At 66.6% G+C, this 11968-nt stretch overlaps 2 protein-coding genes across 7 annotated transcripts; both read right to left on the bottom strand.

Moving 5' to 3' along the window:
- Window positions 1-267: 267 nt before the first annotated feature.
- IRF7 (interferon regulatory factor 7) lies at window positions 268-3353 on the bottom strand. The gene is made up of 9 exons (XM_065938101.1): window positions 3207-3353; window positions 2732-3012; window positions 2476-2638; window positions 2182-2389; window positions 1845-1900; window positions 1571-1748; window positions 742-1269; window positions 551-669; window positions 268-477 (listed from the first exon to the last, which is right to left on the bottom strand). The coding sequence occupies exons 2-9, from the start codon at window positions 2749-2751 to the stop codon at window positions 310-312; spliced, it is 1440 nt and encodes a 479-aa protein (XP_065794173.1). The 5' UTR covers window positions 2752-3012; window positions 3207-3353; the 3' UTR covers window positions 268-309.
- A 367-nt stretch (window positions 3354-3720) lies between these two features.
- Window positions 3721-11686, bottom strand: CDHR5 (cadherin related family member 5). Of its 6 annotated transcripts, none has more exons than XM_065938098.1 (15): window positions 11530-11686; window positions 10803-10978; window positions 10413-10463; window positions 8820-8912; window positions 8526-8627; window positions 8329-8439; window positions 8073-8243; window positions 7452-7542; window positions 7235-7332; window positions 6942-7142; window positions 6712-6825; window positions 6550-6634; window positions 5945-6112; window positions 5238-5446; window positions 3721-4922 (listed from the first exon to the last, which is right to left on the bottom strand). In XM_065938098.1, the coding sequence occupies exons 1-15, from the start codon at window positions 11591-11593 to the stop codon at window positions 4503-4505; spliced, it is 2154 nt and encodes a 717-aa protein (XP_065794170.1). In that variant the 5' UTR covers window positions 11594-11686; the 3' UTR covers window positions 3721-4502. The 6 variants fall into 6 exon arrangements, with proteins under 6 accessions (XP_065794170.1, XP_065794166.1, XP_065794168.1 ...); XM_065938094.1 differs by having other exon boundaries at window positions 3723-4922; window positions 5945-6463; XM_065938096.1 differs by having other exon boundaries at window positions 3723-4922; window positions 5238-5407; window positions 5945-6463.
- Between the last annotated feature and the right edge of the window lie 282 nt (window positions 11687-11968).

Genomic DNA, 11968 nt, shown 5'->3' with positions numbered 1-11968 from the left:
TTTCACTGAAGTAGAAGAGGGAAGGGATGTGCCCAGGGGCCTGTGGACGGCGGGGCCCACAGTGTGGTCCGGTGAATCCACGGTGCCCCTCCAGAGCCCAAGCCTCAAGCCTGCCCCTGGTGGACACTGGTGTGGTTCTTAGAAGCTTTTTTTTCCTTGGCTGAGCTGTGCGGCATGTAGGATCTTAGTTCCCCAACCAGGGACTGAACCTGTGTCCCCTGCATTGGAAGTGTGGAGTCAACCAACTGGACTGCCAACGAAGTCCCCTTACGATCTTTTTATTGGATTGGGAGGGGTTGGGGGTCTGGCCTAGGCAGCTTGCTCCACTTCCATCATAAAATGCTCCAGGAAGTGCTCCAGGTCCTCGTAGAGACTGTTGGAGCTGGAGAGGCAGAGGCTGAGGCTGCCACTGTCCAGGGAGGACACACCTTCGCGTTGCACAGCCTCCAGGTACGTCCGGCACAGCCACGGCTCCAGCTGCGGGGAGGGTGCTGTCAGGCCAGGTGGGGGCTGTGTGCAGCCTCCCCCTCCCGGGGACCCAGCCCCTCACCTTCACCAGGACCAGGCTCTTCTCCTTGGGCCTCCCCACCGATAGGTCCTGCCCGAAGCCCAGGTAGATGGTGTAGTGTGGGGAGGCGCGGCGCTGCCGGGCCCGGAACGCCACTAGTTCTGTGGAACAGGGCTCTGGTGAGAGGGTGGGGCACAGAGGGCCCGCAGCCCCGGGGCAGGTGCTTCACTAACCTTGGAAGAAGGTGCCAAAGTCAAAGATGGGCGTGTCACAGTCCCTGGGCAGCAGGCGAGCGGGGGTGGAAGCGCTGGCCGAGCCCAGGGGCCCCCCCACCTCCCAGTAGACTTTGCACTTGCCCAGGCGCCGGGCCCAAAGCCACAGCCCCCGGAGCTCCAGCTGCAGGCCCGGAGCCACATGCTGCAGCAGCGTCTCTGTGTAGTGAAGCTGTTTCTGGTCGGGCAGCTCGGCAGGGCTGGGGAAGGTTACCCACTGGGGCCCTGAAGCCTCTCCAGCTGCACCAGGGGGGCCGTACAGGAGCACACAGCTCGGACGCCCCACCACCTCCTGCAGCACCGTGCGGCCTTTATACAGGATGGTCAAGTCCAGGGCCCCTAGGCTCGGTTCTGGCTGCAGACCAAGCTGTGAGCAGCCAGGGCCAGCCAGGGGCGGCTCCCCTGCCATTGGGGTGCAGGCACTGGCAGAGGCTTCCATGTGGGGCTCCGCTTCTGGGGGCTGCCAGGGCTCTGGGGGTGGGCCTGCATCTGGAAAGGAAGAGAAGTCTGCGCTGACACCTGGGCCCCCAGCTCCTCCCTTTACCACACGTTCCCTGGCTCCTGGGGCTGTGGCCTGAGGCTGGAGGCCCCACCTTCTCTGTGGCAGGTACAGCTCCCAAGCAGAGGGCTCTGGGCCTGCAGAGGCCCAGCTATACTGGCCCAGCTGTGACCAGCACCATCCCTGCCAGGCACCCCCTCCCCTGGGCCCACCCTCTCTCTCCAGGCACTCTGCTGCCTTGCCTGTCCCTGCAGGGTAGAGCACCCCCCACCCCCTGCAACAGGCCCTCACCAGGAGCCTCTGAGGGGATCAGATCCAGCAGATGGTCCTCCAAGCAGCTCTGCTGCAGCGCCTGGATCAAGAGGTCCCCGGCATCTCCAGCTAGGCTTGGGGGGCAGGGTTCAGGGTTCAGCTGGTGTCCCAGGCTCTCACCAGTATCTGCTGCCAGGCATGGCACCGGGAGCCCACCCTGCAGAAGAGGACAGTGACAGCATAAATGAGCTGCCCCCAGGCCCAGGGAGGGAGCAGCCCCAACCCAAGATGCAGGAGTGCAAAGGGGCCTTACCCTTGCAGGTGGGGCATCTTCTAGGGCCTCGTCATCCCCTTGGTCAAAGCCTAGGCCTTTTGAGGGAGAATTAGGGTTGGGGAAACACTGAAGTGAGGCGCCTGGATGTCAATCCCACCTTGTTCCCGGCAGTTGGGCTGCGCTTCCCCTTCACAAGCCCCAGCGGGCCCATCCGCTTCCTCTCACACAGACCCCTTCACTTCAGTCCTGCCACCCTCCTAATAATCTAGCACCAGCTTCTCCAGCGCCAGTTTCTAAAACCTAAAGTCTGACTTAGCAGCTACTCCTAGGACACAGCACAGTCCCCCTACCGGCAGCAGCCCCCGGCCTTCCTCACCTCGGTCCCCCGGCTCGGAGCTGATCTTGTACACCTTATGAGGGTCGGTAGGGTCCCCCGAGTTGTCTTCCAACATCACAAAGCGCTGCGTGCTACGCAGCGCGCAGCGGAAGTTGGTTTTCCAGGAGGCCCGCAGAGCACTCTCGGGGATCGGAAGGGCACTTCCACCGCTGCGGGGCGGCCACCTGCCGCGGGCCACGGCCCAGGCCTGAGAAGGACAGAGAGCGGAGCACGTGGCCTGGACATGCGCGCCTGGGCCCGCCCTCCCCTTCCCGGGCCGAGCTGGGGTCTCACCTTAAAGATGCGCGAATCGGCCTCACCCAGGTCCTTCCGCGCGAAATGCTTCCAGGGTACGCGGAAGCGCGTTCGGGCTGCGTCCAGCCACCGTAGCCCCTCATAGCGGCCGCTGCTGACCTCGCGCAGAAGCCAGTCTCCAAAGAGCACGCGCGGGGTTCCCCTGCGGGCGGAGCAGCCAGGTGTCAGGGCGCGCGGGGGCCGCCGGGGGCCGCCGGGGGCGTGGGGCCGGCACGGGGCAGGCAGGCGGGCTCACCGGTCTGGAGCCTCGGCCATTTGTCCCTCCGCAAAGGCTAGGCTTGGAGAGAGCGGCACGCCCTCCGCGCAGAGGGCTGGGGTCGCGGGGCGGTTGGGGGTTGGTGCAGGAGAGAGGAGGGTTGTCTGTGAGTCTCCACAGGTAGTCCCGGGTGTTAGAGGTCGCAGAAGCGGGCTTCGCGTCACAGCGTAGGGGAGGTGAGTCCTGGCCAAGACCGCGCTGGATGTGGCCGGCGCGCGCACGAGGCGTCACAGGTTTTGAGCCGGCGTCCGAGCTGGACCCTACGGGGGCGCGACGGGAACGGCCGCAGGAAAACGAAACCCGGCGTTGCGGAAAAACGAAACCTAACCCGCCACGCCCCGCGCGTCACCGCCACCTCCCCGTCCAGGTCCCCGAGTCCCGGACCCGGGCCCCGCGCCGTCATCCGTGCAGCCCGCCCCCTTCTGGTCATTGCTCCGCGAAGCGCGTCCCGGACCTGTGCCTCCGGCCGACCTCCGGTCTCTGCTCCGAGAATCGACCCCGGAGTCCGACGAGGCCTTCACTCGGGTTCTTCCCGAGTTGAGTCTCCCCAGCACCTGGCTCAGGAGTCACCCGTGGGGAGATTGCTCCCCTGGGGCTAGCGAGCTAGCACCTTTATAGGGGCGGGGGCGGGGCCGGAGGCCGGGGCGGGGCCGGGAAGGGGCGGGGCTCCAGGGACCGTGGAGGAAGTCACGTGCGCCGGGGGCGGGGCCGAGCGCAGGTGCGCAGGACGGGCTCTTGCGCTGCGGCGGGAGGCGGCACTCGGGGCCCCGGCGACCCTGGACCCAGCCCCGGTGCGGCCCAGCTGCTCCCCTCGCTCACCCAGCGCAGCGGGGGCTGGGGCCAGCAACCAGCGTCCTGGGAGAGGCCGTGGGATAAGGCGGGGGTTCCAGAAACAAAACCTGGCGCATCGCAGAGCGGAAGAGCGGGTGATGGGCGCGTGGGAGGGACTGCGGCCGCGCTCTTTGGATTCTTACCCGGTGACAGTTACTCAGGCAAGAATACTCAAAAAAAAAAAAAAAAAAAGAATACTCAAATACTGCCGAGATTAAAATACTTGGAAAGGGATGGAAAAACACCGGCGACCCGGAAGGAACGGTAGTGGTCGGGGGGCGGAGTCTTGCCTGAGGGCCGCCCCGAGGAAACCAGTCAGGGGATTCGGGCCCCAACTCCGTGACTCTGGGTTCCGTCCGTCCATAGCCTCTGTTCTGTGCACCCACCAGCTCCACGTGCCACCCTAGGCTCGTGGCCGCCGTCGTTCTGGGCCACACCCCCCACCGCCAATCAGTCCAGCCACCTGGACCAGGTGCCACCGCGGGCGCCCCAGAGCGTTTACTGCCCTCACTGTGGCCACAGTTGCGGGATGGTCCTCATCCTCGGGATGGTCCCGGAGCCCACGCCCTCCCACACGAGTCCTTGAGGGGGCTTCTGGCCAGGTGGCTCCTCAGCCTCCCCCAGACGAAGAATCTCCATGTCGAGTCGGCCGTGGTCAGACCAGGAGAGGAACTTCCTGGCCACCAGCTGGCACCAAGCCTGGGAAGCCCCTCGCGCAGCAGGTGGTTTCCGGGAACCGGCGCCTGGTGCTCAGAGCGGTGCCGGGACCCGCCCGCCCCTCGCGGCTCCCACAGCGCCCCTGGCGGCCAGCAGACGCCACGCGTCCCCGCAGAGCCGATAATGTTTTATTCTGCGCGGTGGAGTGTGGGGACAGCCACCAAGCCGACTCTCGGGGTCCAGACTCTGGCGGGAGGCGGCGTTAGAAGTGAATGGAGTCGGTGCCAGGCGCGTCTTGGGCATCCGCAGCCTCGTCGCCGCTGCCCTCGCTGCCAGAGTCGCCAGCGCCGCCGGCTTCCGAGGCGGGCGTGTTGAGAACCACCACGTCAGCCTCCGCGCCGATGTCCTCTCCGAACCACACGGCCTTGTAGCCGCCCTCAGGCCGCCGCTCCTTGGTCAGGATGGACCTCACGGCCGCCGGGCTGCCCCCGTCCGCGGCCGTCGCAGGGGCCTCTGGGACCCGACGCGGGGTCTCAGGGCTGGGCGGCGCGGGCTCCGGGGGCTCGGGCTCCGGGGGCGCCGGCTGGGCGTGGCTGGCTGAAGGGCTAGGCGCCGGCGCCCAGTTGGCGTCGTCGGAGTCGTTGAGGAAAGCCTGGTTGTCAAAGCCTTGGGGCTGCGGCTCCTAGGGGTGGGCAGGAGCCGGCAGTCAGCCAGCCGCCAGCTGGGCTTGGCCACCCTGCCCCCCGACACCGGGGGACGGGCGCTCTGCCCTTCCACCTGCTCCCCAGTCTCTGTGGCGTCCCCGCCCCGCTCTCCTCGCCTCTGGCCCCATCTCCCACGCTGACCACCGGCCTCCCTCCGTCTCCCACGCTGACCCCTGCCTCGCGCTGCCCGGCTCTCCATCCGGCCCCTCTCCACCACCCCGCCGTCTCCAGTCGCGACTCTGCACCCGCCTCTCCTGGCCCTCCAGCCCCTGCCCCTCCGCCCAGAGCCTCACCAGCACTCGGCCAGAGCTGCATATGAGTCGGTGGCCGTAGTGCTTGTAGACGAGGACCGCGAGGGTGATCAGAGCCAAGAGGAGCGCTGCGCCCAGCACTCCGCCCAGTACCGCCATCTCCGCCTCCGAGAAGTGTCGGTCCCCAGCCTGGCCTCCGTCTGGCCTGCCTTCTGTTCGGGTTGTTTCAGATGTCCCTGCGGGCAATGTGACTGCTTCCCACTTACTCTCACACCCCAAGCACTCCCAGGCTGAACTGCGGGAAGCTCAGGACACCCTGAGGGCAGGCCAGCCTGGCACCAAGGGCTGAGGTTCCCAGGGATGGGTACACTGATCCCCCACAGGGAGCCCAATAGGCCCGGCTGCTGGAGAGGGTGGGGAGGGGGCGTCAGTGCCGGCCAGTTCCAAGTGGGAGGCTAAAGGAGCCACTATTCCAGCAAGGAGATGCGGGCGGCACGAGCCCCGTGGACTGAATGACCCTGGGAACTGAGGGTCACTGAACCCCGAATCTGGGCTCTGGCCCAACCCCACACCTTCTCCAGTTTAACTCCTGGCACCCTTAGGACCTGTCTCTCCCCCGGACCGGAACAGACCTCCCTTGTGGTTTTGTGGTCATGTTGGGCTGACCTGGGGTCAACTGTGCCCCACGGTGATGACCCAGTCATGAGTCAGGGAGCATGAGGGTGACTCAAGGCTAATGGGGGTGCTACCTGGAGTCCAGGTGCTCCTGCTGGACCCAGGGGACGTCGGTGGAGAGGTTCCTGGTTTCGAGGTCTGTGCTGAGCCCCCGCTGGGTGAGGCTGAGGTGGGGGGGGAGCTGGTTCCCGAACTGGGGGGCCCCCCAGACGTGGAGGAGGCCGGTGGCCACAGAGTAATCCCTGAGGAGGGGTGGGGGCCAGTGTCCCCCCCAGAGCTGGTTGTGGAGGACCCCTGAGAGGGCTCAGGGGGCTGGGGGGCTTCTGAAGTGGAGCCACTTGAGGGTCTGGTTGCTGAGCCCCCACTGGGTGAGGCTGCAGGGGGGGAGGGGCTGGCTCCCACACTGGGGGGCCCCCCAGTCGTGGAGGAGGCCGGTGGTCCCAGAGTGGTGCCTGGGGAGGGCTGCAGGCCCGTGTCTCCTCCAGAGCTGGTCGTGGAGGACCCCTGAGAGGGCTCAGGGGGCCGGGGGGCTTCCGAAGTGGTGCTGCTCGAGGGTCTGGTAGTTCCTGCCGTCTCTGGGGACGTGGGGGCGCCTGGGGCCAGGGACAGGGCTCGGACTTGCCACTGCCCCCAAAAAGGAGCCCTCCCCCTGCCAACCTGGGGTCCTTAGGAGGCTCACCTGTGGGAGAGGGTTCCTGTTCTGAGACCTGAATCTCCACGACCGTGGCCGCTGTGCCTGAAGTCACTGTGTTATTGGCCTCGACCTGGACAGGAAGGGGGTTTGTCCCTCCTGGGCTCCAGTTGAACCCCTGGCCCTCGGAGACCGCCGCCCACCTCTCACCTCGGCATAGAAGACCCCAGCATGCTCCAGTGAGGCAGCAGTCAAGACCACTTCTCCTTCCATTCGGAAGTCGGAGTTGTTGATGATTCGATACATGATGGCTGAGTTGAGGTCCTAGATGTGGCCCCAGTTAGTCCTGGGCCCAGGCTGCTCCGCAAACTGCTCCATTCCCCCCCCCCCCCCCGCCCCAGCAGGAGGCCAGGCAGACCAAAGGAAAAGGCGGTGCCTACTGGGAATTCAGGGTCCTGGGCCCGGATCCTCAGTGGCTGGGAGGGGTCAGCTGCATCCTTGATGACCACACCCACCCCAGAGCCAAGCCCCACAGTGCCACGATACAGGCTCTGGGTGAAGTGGGGCATGCTCCCGTTGGCGTTCCGGGCCTCCACCGTGACCTGGGTCACGGAGTATCGGGCATTATCAGCCTGCTCGCCCTGGGGGTTTGGGAGACAACAGTGACCAGCTAGTCCTTGAACAGTGTGTCCTATAGCTGTGGGCCCGAGCAGGGCCTCGTGCGGGCACGAACCTTGACTACCAGAAGGAAGGTCTTGGCATTTGGGATGCTCTTGGTCATGGTGAGGTTGCCCGAGTCGGCACTGATGGAGAATGTGCTGTCCTCGTTTCCTGAGAGGACAGAGGGAGTGTTTGGCCTGGGTCCCCTCTGGAGGCCTGAGGTCTGCCCGCGTAGGGGTGGGCTCAAGGTGTTCCCTGGAGAGGGAAGGTGGGGGCTGCTGCCCACTCACCACTGATGATGCTGTATTTGATGGGCTGGCCGATGCCCCAGTCCCCGTCCACAGCATAGACGGGCCCAGGATGCAGGATGAGGGGGCCTGGCTGTGGGAACAGGGAGGGGCGGGGACCCCTTGGGGCTGGTGCTGTGGCCACTGCTTGGCATCCCTGCGCCCCTCCAGGCGGCTGGGGGTCGCTACCCGTGGGCAGCCAGGGACACAGCCCAGTCGTCCAGCACGACCCTCCACCGCAGCTCCTTGGATCTGGTGCTAATGAGTCAGTTTGCCCAGAGACACTGGATCAGTCTGAACATGCATGTCTGTCTCAAGAGGCAGCACTCACGGATGGGAGGGTGCACCTGCTGCCCTCCGGTGCCTCAATGGCCCCCAAGCCTCCCCAGCATCCTCCCCCAGCTCACTGCCACTCGCTGGGTCCCAGGGGGCTGTCTGGCTGTGCCCTGAGGACAACTGGACCCAGTTCCCTCACTGGCATTTCAGAGGCCCTGGCCACCACGGCCTGGGGCAAGATTGGTTTACGAAAGAATGTTCACTCTTCCTTGAAAATGACAAGCACTCCAGCCCCTGGCAGCCAGGCCCCGCGCCCCTGCCACCCTGCTCCTTGGGGTCCCCCGGTACCAGTCTGTGGCCGGTGGGCACAGCCCCACGGTACTGGGCATGGATGCAGACAAAAGCATCCGAGTAGCTGCAGGGCAGGAACCAGGGGGGCCGCAGGTCGACGGGCTGCACCTCCAGGACCAAGGTGGCTGTGGCTGTGTGGCTGGGCTCCGTGGTCTCCTCCTGTGTGTCCTGCAACAGCCCCGCCCTGCGGTCAGGCCCGGGCGCTGGGGGCTGAGGCCGCGCGCGGGGCCATGGGCGGGAGTGGCCTGCTCACCCGGGCCAGCAGCCGGAAGGTCATGTTCGGCCACCTCTCCAAGTCCAGTGACTGGTCCAGCCGCAGTGCTGGTCGGTTCACACCCACCAGGGAGAAGAAGCTGCTGGCACCCTAGGGAGGTAGGGGACTCAGCCGGGGAGGATACACCGGGGGGGGGGGGGTGGTGGTGCCCAGAGCAGGGAGCTGGGAGCACTGACCAGGGTGACCTCTTGGAGGGTGTAGAAAAGGACATCGTCTTTGTCCTGGTCCTGGGCCTCCAATTCTGTCTCTGAGATGACGGTGGTGTTCACCCGAGTGTCCTGGGGGACGGATGGGCTGGTCTGGCCGTGACCCTGACCCCCAGGCTCACACCCCGGCCTCCAGATGCCTCATCACCCTGACCCCCAGGCTGAGACCCTGGCCTCCACATGCCCCACAATCCTGACCCCCAGGCTCAGACCCTGGCCTCCAGATGCCCCAGATGGTACCGGCCACCGCCCCCTCCCGCTCACCTCAGGCACTTCCCAGACCTTGGTCTCATAGGGGAACCTGGGCGGGTTGTCATTGACATCCAGCACGGACACAAACACCTTCAGCTGAGTCACCTGGGGGAGGGAGAAGGTCCCCGGCCAGGCCGGGTGAGCTCATTCCGGATGCTGGGGTGCACCCCAGACAGCTCTCCACCTGGGGCTCCTGCTCCAGGCGCTACAGACAGGGAACAGAAAGTGGTTTTAAAAGCACAGAAGTGTGGGACTTCCCCAGTAGTCCAGTGGCTGAAACTCCGAGCTCCCAACACAGGGGGCCCGGGTTTGATCCCCAGTTCCTTGTGGCTCAGCTGGTAAAGAGTCCACCCGCAATGCGGGAGACCTGCATTCGATCCCTGAGTTGGGCAGATCCCCTGGAGAAGGGAAAGGCTGCCCACTCCAATATTCTGGCCTGGAGAATTCCATGGACTGTATAGCCCACGGGGTCACAGAGAGTCAGATGCGACTTTCACTTTCTTTTCTTTCAGGGAACTGTTCATAGATCCCACATGCGGCAGCTAAAGACCCCGTGTGCCACAACTAAGACCAGGTGCAGGTAAATAAATAAAAATAAAGATTAAAAATAAATAAAAAGTACAGACAGAGGTGTGGATGACCTGGAGAAAAATAACACAGGCCTTGTGGGGTGCGACCAGCAAAGCCCCAAAATGAGGAAAATGGCAAAACAATCAAATTTCTTCAAGAAACAGGGAAAATCAGGAAACCCGAAGAGTGAAAGGGACGCAAGAGCAACCTCAGCAGCTGCTCTAGGTGGGTCTTGCTGGCGACTCGATTCAGGCAAGAAACCGTCACAGATGCCTCTGGCCCCAGGAGAGTGGGGACGCTGGGTGTCGTACTGCTGAGGGGCCCCTGCCTTCCCTGGGGTGACAGCATCACCGTGGGAGCGGAGCCGTTAAGAAGCAGCCTTATCTTTTAGAGGCTCATCCTGAGGTCTCCGTGGTGCGCTGTGATGTCGGCTGCGGGCACCCACGGGACCCAGGGAAAACCCAAGAGCCAGCTGCTGCGGGGGAGGGAGCGCGAGGGTGGGCGCCTCTCCGAGGACGTGTCTATCCAGGGAGCCGGCTGGGGACGGGCACCGCTCTGCCTTGATTCGCTTCATTCGGGAGGCGGGGACCCCACTCGGGACCCTTTACAGCAGACTCTTTCTCCTGCCGCACCCTGGGCTCGGCAGGGCCACGGGGGCAGTCAAGGACCGGCTGGAAGATGCTGCTGACCAGGCCCCAGGGGGACGCCCGGGGCGCGCAGGACCTGGCCTGAGGCAGAGGCAGCAGATTTGCTGGGGAGGGACGGGGGAGGGGAGGACGGAGCTGGCGGGTGGGGTGCCTCTCCGGTGGGCTTGGGGGACCCGCTGGGCTGGGGTTGGGAGCTCGAGGCACAGTCTGCTGGAGGCAGTGTGACCTTGCTGGCACAGAGGTGACATCTGAACACACGCCACCGGGCGGGGTCAGCAGGGAGTGACCGCGGCCAGGCAGGGCGGAGCACAGAGGTTCAGGCCAGGGCACTCTGACGTCAGGGGCGGGTGGGCTCGGGGTGGTGGGAGGAGTCTGGGGGCGCACTCACCACAGCCTCCCCGCTCTTGCACTCCAGGTGAGCCAGCAGCATTGTGTTCGCCTGTGAGGGGGTGGGCGTGGGACTCTCCTGACCGGCTGGCCCCGGCAACTGTCCCCATCGCCCAGCTGAGGAGACGGAGCGCGGCGGGTGCGGGCTCGGGGTCCCGTCCCCTGCCCTGCGTCCAGCGGGCATCAGGGCCCAGCAGCTTCACTCCCTGAGGGGCCCGCCCCAGAGGCCAGGCCCTCAGCCAAGCCCGGGGGCCCGAGGGCCCCTGGGCAAACTGAGACCCAGAGATGCCCAGACAGCCCCTCTCGGGAGGAGTGTCAGTGCCCAGGTGGGTCCCACAGGGCGTCCCTGCCGCCCCCACGGGCACAGCCAACCTGGGTCCGCTGTCCGCACCTCATAGTCCGGGGTCACGTTGAGAAACAGCTGATTCCCCTGGATCCGAAACGCAAAAAGGGTGGACGAGGGTGCAAGGGTCACCTGCTGGCCCTCGGGGACGTAGATGTCCAGGAGGGGCTCCTCGGGGTTCGTGTTCTCCTTGACTGTGAGGGATGTCTTGTTCACGGAGCAGACTGGACGTTGGGGAGGAAGGGTCGGTGCTGCCAGCCCCCCGCGCCCCGCCCAGCCCCCTGCCCGCTGGCCAGCCCCCTGCCCACTGGCCAGCCCCCTGGCGCCCCGCCCAGCCCCCTGCCCGCTGGCCCGCCCCCCCCCCCGCGCCCCGCCCAGCCCCCTGCCCCTGGCCCGCCCCCCCCCCCCCCGCACCCCGCCCAGGCCCCTGCCCGCTGGCCCGCCCCCTGCCCACTGGCCAGCCCCCCCACCCCGCACCCCGCCCAGGCCCCTGCCCGCTGGCCCGCCCCCCCGCGCCCCGCCCAGCCCCCTGCCCACTGACCAGCCCCCCCGCGCCCCGCCCAGCCCCCTGCCCGCTGGCCCGCCCCCCCGCACCCCGCCCAGGCCCCTGCCGGCTGGCCAGCCCCCCGCGCCCCACCCAGCCCCCTGCCCGCTGGCCTGCCCCCCCGCACCCCGCCCAGGCCCCTGCCCGCTGGCCAGCCCCCTGCCCACTGGCCAGCCCCCTGGCGCCCCGCCCAGGCCCCCGCGCCCCGCCCAGCCCCCGTCCCCTCCACACCTGTACCCTGGGCCTGGGCCGCAGCTGCAAACAGCAGCGGGAGCAGCAGGACCCACGTCCCCATCTGGGCGGTGGCGGCGGGTGGCCGTGGAGGGTCCGAGCCCGTCTTCTGTCCAGGACCCGCTGAGCCGCCCGGTGCTGCCTGGCGCAGTCCCCTCTCGGGTGACCTTCGCCCCCGCCAGGCGCCGCCCCACTTTATGGCCCTTTACAACCGCCAGGCCACAGGCCTGGCCTCCACCAAGGGGGCCCCCGTAGGCCGCCAGCCAGGCCCCTCTGGCCGCCAAGAGGGGGAGACCAGATCCAGGCCACGTGCAAGGGCTGACGGCTCTCGCCCCGCAGACCCTGAGACAGAGGAGCTCACAGCTGGGCAGGGGGAGTGGGAACCAGGACCTGGACTGGGGGGCCGGGGGGGACTGGCTTCTGTGCTGTGTCCGCCGCA

The sequence above is a fragment of the Muntiacus reevesi genome, chromosome 5 (genome assembly GCF_963930625.1).
Source record: "Muntiacus reevesi chromosome 5, mMunRee1.1, whole genome shotgun sequence".
NCBI lineage: Eukaryota > Metazoa > Chordata > Mammalia > Artiodactyla > Cervidae > Muntiacus > Muntiacus reevesi.
Note: the sequence above shows the minus strand (reverse complement) of the source record. Positions and strands in the feature narration are given on the sequence as shown.

What these genes read in the sequence shown, in the direction of transcription:
- IRF7 (XM_065938101.1), bottom strand. Translation starts at nt 2,751, where the DNA reads ATGGCCGAGGCTCCAGACCG. An exon ending in ATGGCCGAGGCTCCAGACCG is followed by an intron (nt 2,639 to 2,731) that starts GTGAGCCCGCCT and finishes CTCCGCCCGCAG; the next exon opens with GGGAACCCCGCGCGTGCTCT. An exon ending in CTCCGAGCCGGGGGACCGAG is followed by an intron (nt 1,901 to 2,181) that starts GTGAGGAAGGCC and finishes CTCCCTCAAAAG; the next exon opens with GCCTAGGCTTTGACCAAGGG.
- CDHR5 (XM_065938094.1), bottom strand. Translation starts at nt 11,593, where the DNA reads ATGGGGACGTGGGTCCTGCTGCTCCCGCTGCTGTTTGCAGCTGCGGCC. An exon ending in ACGTGACCCCGGACTATGAG is followed by an intron (nt 10,464 to 10,802) that starts GTGCGGACAGCG and finishes ACCCCCTCACAG; the next exon opens with GCGAACACAATGCTGCTGGC. An exon ending in CAAATACAGCATCATCAGTG is followed by an intron (nt 7,333 to 7,451) that starts GTGAGTGGGCAG and finishes CTGTCCTCTCAG; the next exon opens with GAAACGAGGACAGCACATTC.